The 5,864-nt window shown below is 44.0% G+C and overlaps 1 protein-coding gene across 1 annotated transcript; it reads right to left on the reverse strand.

Moving 5' to 3' along the window:
• Positions 1–3,545: 3,545 nt before the first annotated feature.
• On the reverse strand, positions 3,546–4,937 carry LOC306933457 (elongation factor 1-alpha-like; the record flags this gene model as incomplete). The annotated part of the gene is made up of 1 exon (XM_079515691.1): positions 3,546–4,937. The coding sequence occupies one exon, from the start codon at positions 4,935–4,937 to the stop codon at positions 3,546–3,548; it is 1,392 nt and encodes a 463-aa protein (XP_079371817.1).
• Positions 4,938–5,864: the final 927 nt, after the last annotated feature.

A 5,864-nucleotide genomic window follows, 5' to 3' on the forward strand; every position in this document is an offset into this window, starting at 1 on the left:
GTATTGTATTGAGAATGATGTGAATTTGAACTATACACAATTGTTTGAACTGATATGGTACATGTACAGCATACGGCTGCAACATTTGACTGTTGATTTAGAAAATGTTAAAGGTAGTTTAAAACTATTTTTATTTTTTGAGTTAAAGCTACTTTTTAACAATTTTAATGTTTTTTTTCTCCCAATTGTGTCTGCTCACTTGTTTAGTTTCATAATTTCCAATTCCACTTATCCCGACCGGTTACTGAGCAAACACTAAGAATGGTTACTATCAGAATATATTTAACATGTATTTTAACAAAGAAATGCCACAGTTTACAGAGCCCTTTAATACTGGTGATTACTGTTATTATTGAATAAATTGCTCTTTAACTTGTTTCAAGCATAGTGGCTATAAAGTCTGTAGAGGTCGTGTCTTGTCTTTTGACAATGTCGATTTAAATAAACCTTTGACTTAACTATATGAATCTTATTTATTCAGGTGAATTGAATAGCCCTTGACACAGGCCACGGCAAATGGCACTCCAGAATCCCAACTGCAGTCACATTTAATTTTACTAAGGAAATGTTGCATAACATTACAGTTGATTCTGTTGTACAGTAATAGGATTTTGTTTAAGAAATGATTACATTGAAATCAGCTCTTACAAAGGAAAACTCATTATTTTAACAAAATATACATAATATACTAAATATACATATTTGACTGTAGTGCCCCATAGCTTTATACTGGGGCCTGCCTGTTTTCGCTATACACTAAATAACTGGCGAAAATAACAGATCTACAAGCTCGTGAGCAGGCAGTTCGGGATGCACATGCAGAATAGACACAGACACCAACAGACTGACATGTGGAAACAACGGTCGGACATGCACTGCTCCCGTGCTTGCGGTTAGGGTTAGGTTCCCGGAGGTGTAGGTTGTCCGTGTCGGTCTAATGACAGTTAGTCAGACCAATAGTATGTCTCGTTCATGATGTGCTTGATGCTGATTGTAAATGTCTCCCACTTTGTACACTTGACTGCTTATTAGTTGTTTTTTTTGACATAATTTTGTGTTCAGGTGACTGACTGTCTTTTCTGTTGGTGTTTTATTTTTTTTATTATTTAGGCGTGACCGGTGGTGTGAAATGGTCTGACTAATGTAATGTATTTGTGTACATGTACCATTGGTGGTGGTTGTCTTTGATTAGTGAAAAAATTGATTTTCGTTCTTTGGATTTCCCCATAGTATATTTTTCATATACCCCCCCACCCCCTTTACTCTTTACTTCTTTCTTTTCCTTAACTTGACATGGTGAAAGCGGAGACATGAAACATGTTACTCAGAGCACATTTCTTGGATCACTATTACGAGATTTTGACATGATTCTTTACAACCTGTTTGCCTGGGCTCACTGGACTGTATTTCTGTACAGAACGTTGGATATTTTTTACTTTTTGATTCAAAAAGTATACACATTTGTATTTCATTAAAGCATGTAATAGCTCTAGTGGGCTTCGAGTGGTGCAGTAGAGTATAGGGACACAATGGATTAAGTGGTTAAAATGTTGAATTAGGAATAAGGAAAAAGATAAGGATAACATGAAATGAAATGATTACTATATTTACCCAGGGTATCTGGGCTAAGCTCAAGAACTTGTTTCCAGCCAGGCCATGCTCATAAAACATTTGATCGTAGTGGTTCAATGCCTTGTTCAAGGGCACTTCAGCGGTGGTAATTTTAACGTGTCGGACCGCTGATTCGAACTGGCGACCTTCCGGTATCAAGACCGCTCCGCAATCCGTTCGGCCACCACTCCTTATATGCCTCTGGTTGTACCACTGGCATATGGTCATGGACTCCGGTGATGGTGTGACCAGGTTGTACCACTGGCATATGGTCATGGACTCCGGTGATGGTGTGACCAGGTTGTACCACTGGCATATGGTCATGGACTCCGGTGATGGTGTGACCAGGTTGTACCACTGGCATATGGTCATGGACTCCGGTGATGGTGTGACCACACAGTGCCCATATGGTCATGGACTCCGGTGATGGTGTGACCACACAGTGCCCATATGGTCATGGACTCCGGTGATGGTGTGACCACACAGTGCCCATCTACGAGGGCTACCTACAGTATGTCTGGGTCTGGCCGGCCTCACATACTACTTCATGGAAGAGATCTTACAGACGGAGTACTATGATTTGTTTCCCCCCTGCCTAATATCATCAGGTCTTATGATTATGCTAGGATGATTCATTTTTATTTATTTTTTCAAAAGGGGTAAGTAAGGCCACTTACTAGGGGTGGGACGATATGGGTATACCTCACGATACGATATCAGTGGTGATATTAGGTCCTTGATAACATGATATTCGATATATTGCGTTTTGCCAAGGACCCCTCACTCCAGGGGTGACTGTGATTTTTATTATTATTCTCTTAAACTTTGTTTGCACACATTTTTTTTTTGCCGTGCATTTCTCATCTGCCTTTTATAGCGCCACCAGGAGGCCAATTTATGTTTTTATATTAGTCCTTCAGATTTTATCCAAATATCACACAAATTGCTACATATGATCTTTGTAGTCCAGACGGATCTGTGTGATTTTTATATTCTATCATGGTTGGCCAAGATTGACATCTAAAGTTTGCAGGTGTGGCCCGTTTTGAACAAAATGCATCAAATCAACACAGCACCCAATTGCTGTGAAACTTTTCACACACATTTCCACTACTTTGAGGAACAATTATTTCCTCAATTAATGCCACCTGTTTAACATTGCCCTATTATAGTGCCAACAGGAGGCACATTTTTGCAAAAAAAAAAAAAAAAACATGTTTATATTACTCCTACATATTTTGTCCAAACATCACAAATGTTCCTGACCTGGTGCAGTTTAAAGTTATTTAATGTTATTTTTCTGGTCTCGTTCTTCATGGGATTATGTTTTCTTCAGGCCTCATTCAAAGTCGCCTGGATGCACTCACTCAACGCATTTCAATCTTTTTTTTATTTATTTTTTTATGATTCTGAGGGGGAGTAGAGTAACCCACCATGCCTCGGGCCAGTGTGGACTTGGGCTCCATATTCGGGCAACTGATGTTATTATTATTACAATTATTATTATATTTTCATTTTATGTTCCTTTTTATTATTGTTTTTATTTATTATTATTTATTTATTTTACTTCACTAGTCACACCAGCAGCTTTTTCAATTCCAATTTGTGGCATCAACATCAAGGAACAGTTCTAAAACCAATTCTGCTTCAACTTAAATTGTAGATTCAGCGGAAGACAATGCCAGTGTTGTAAGATATGTTGGGTTCCCCTCCTGTGCAGGGAAAAGATTTCAGCATGAAATGCATGTCCCCTCATTACAACCATCTGAGGGGGAATTCCGTTCCAGCTTCACTCAGATGGTCCATAACTGCGGGTCCTTTATATATGATATGGGGTAAAAAAAAATCCCAAAGGAGCTCAGGTTATTTCTATGTGAATCTTGGTGTTGCTGCAGACCCTCCAACCAGAGGGGGCGCTGTAGCATGAGCAGAACTCACTTAGTCTTCTGTGCCTTGACTGCAGACTTTGTCACCTTGGCGGTGCCGCCGACCCTCTTGTCCACAGACAGGATGACACCGACGGCCACGGTCTGCTTCATGTCACGCACTGCGAAACGTCCAAGGGGAGCGTACTCCTTGAAGACCTCCACGCACATGGGCTTCTGGGGGATGAGCTCGACGATGGCGGCATCGGCAGACTTCAGCGCCGGGGGGTTGTCCTCAATCTTCTTGCCGGAGCGCTTGTCAAGCTTCGCCTGGAGCTCGCTGAACTTGCAGGCGATGTGGGCCGTGTGGCAGTCGAGCACGGGTGTGTAGCCCTTGGTGATCTGCCCCGGGTGGTTGAGGATGGAGACGCGGGCGGTGAAGGAAGCGGCCTGCATGGGCGGGTCATTCTTGCTGTCCCCAGCCACGTTTCCACGGCGGATGTCCTTGACGGAGACGTTCTTGATGTTGAAGCCCACGTTGTCACCGGGCCCTGCCTCAACCAGGCTCTGGTGGTGCATCTCCACGGACTTTACTTCAGTGGAGATGTTGACAGGGGCGAAGGTGACGACCATGCCGGGTTTCAGGACGCCGGTCTCCACGCGCCCCACAGGGACTGTTCCGATGCCGCCGATCTTGTAGACGTCCTGCAGAGGCAGGCGAAGGGGTCGGCCGACGGGACGGATGGGGGGCTCGAAGGCGTCCAGGGCCTCGACCAGGGTGATTCCATTGGCGCTGCTGCCGTCCTTGCGGTCGACCTTCCAGCCCTTGAACCAGCTCATGTTGGTGCTGGGCTCCACCATGTTGTCCCCAACCCAGCCGGAGATGGGCACGAAGGGCACGGTGGCGGGTGCGTAGCCGACCTTCTTGATGTAGGCGGACACTTCCTTGGTGATCTCCTCAAAGCGCGGCTGGCTGTACGGCGGCTCAGAGCTGTCCATTTTGTTGACGGCGACGATAAGCTGCTTCACTCCCAGGGTGTAGGCTAGCATGATGTGCTCGCGGGTCTGTCCCTCCTTTGAGATTCCGGCCTCGAACTCGCCCTTGCCGGCCGTGACGATCAGCACGGCGCAGTCGGCCTGGGAGGTCCCAGTGATCATGTTCTTGATGAAGTCCCGGTGCCCGGGGGCATCGATGATGGTGACCGAGTACTTGCTGGTATCGAACTTCCACAGAGCGATGTCGATGGTGATGCCACGCTCGCGCTCTGACTTCAGCTTGTCCAGCACCCAGGCGTATTTGAAGGAGCCCCTGCCGATCTCGCTGGCCTCCTTCTCGAACTTTTCAAGGGTTCTCTGGTCGATGCCTCCGCACTTGTAGATCAAGTGGCCGGTGGTGGTGGACTTGCCGGAGTCGACATGGCCAATGACCACAATGTTAATGTGAGCCTTCTCCTTCCCCATAGTTCCTTAGTTCCTTAGTTCTAACTGCTACTAAATCAGAAGATTATTAACTCAGACAGAAACCAAGGCTGGATTATGAGAACTAACAGAAATATTGTGAGTGGACTTCTTAAATATACCTGCGTACATAATATCGCATCAAGTATGACATAATTCTTTCCAAATATAGGAGTCATTCTACAAAAACATGTTCCGTGTACAGTGTTTTCAACGTTTTTACGCCTTTTTTGGATTAAGTAGTTTGGTCATCAGAAACATGAGCTTTGCCATCTCAGGCCAGAGAGTTGTTACCCTAAAGACGTCAATATAATATGACATAATTGTGTTTATTGACATCATAGACTAGCCTGGATTCCATTCCATAGTCTTACAGTAAGCAAGAACAAAAGAATGGAATACTACTATTGAGTGTAGGCCAGTCAATGTAAGATTTGACCCAAAAGAAATTGCAATCGTTCAAGGTTTTTGAGTGGTGTAAACCACTCCTACAACTGGCTTTGTTAGTTTACGTGTCAAAAAATGAGCATGGTTGCTATGGTCACCCAGTTCACACCGGTGTGATGTCATTACGTCAGACATTACGTCAGACCACAGCTGATCAGTCTATATAAGACCTTACACCACTCAGTTCACATGGGTGTGATTTTTATTTATGATCCTTAGGGTGATCCAACTAACAGAGAATTATAAACATTTTGGATCATGGAAAATTCAGGCGTTGAAAGTTGGAGTACCATTAAAAACCTACAAGGCAAAACAAAATCTAAATTTAATTACCTGTATGCTTTAAGAAGCATGTGATGTGTCAAACTAGGGGGTTTTCATGAGTCTAAACCCATTCCAAGCATTAGTTTTGCACGAAAAACACTCCTTGAGCTAAACCCCAGGTGAAGGAGTTCAAGTATCTCGGGGTCTTGTTCACGAGTG

This window comes from Electrona antarctica (assembly GCF_951216825.1).
Source record: "Electrona antarctica genome assembly, chromosome: 12".
NCBI lineage: Eukaryota > Metazoa > Chordata > Actinopteri > Myctophiformes > Myctophidae > Electrona > Electrona antarctica.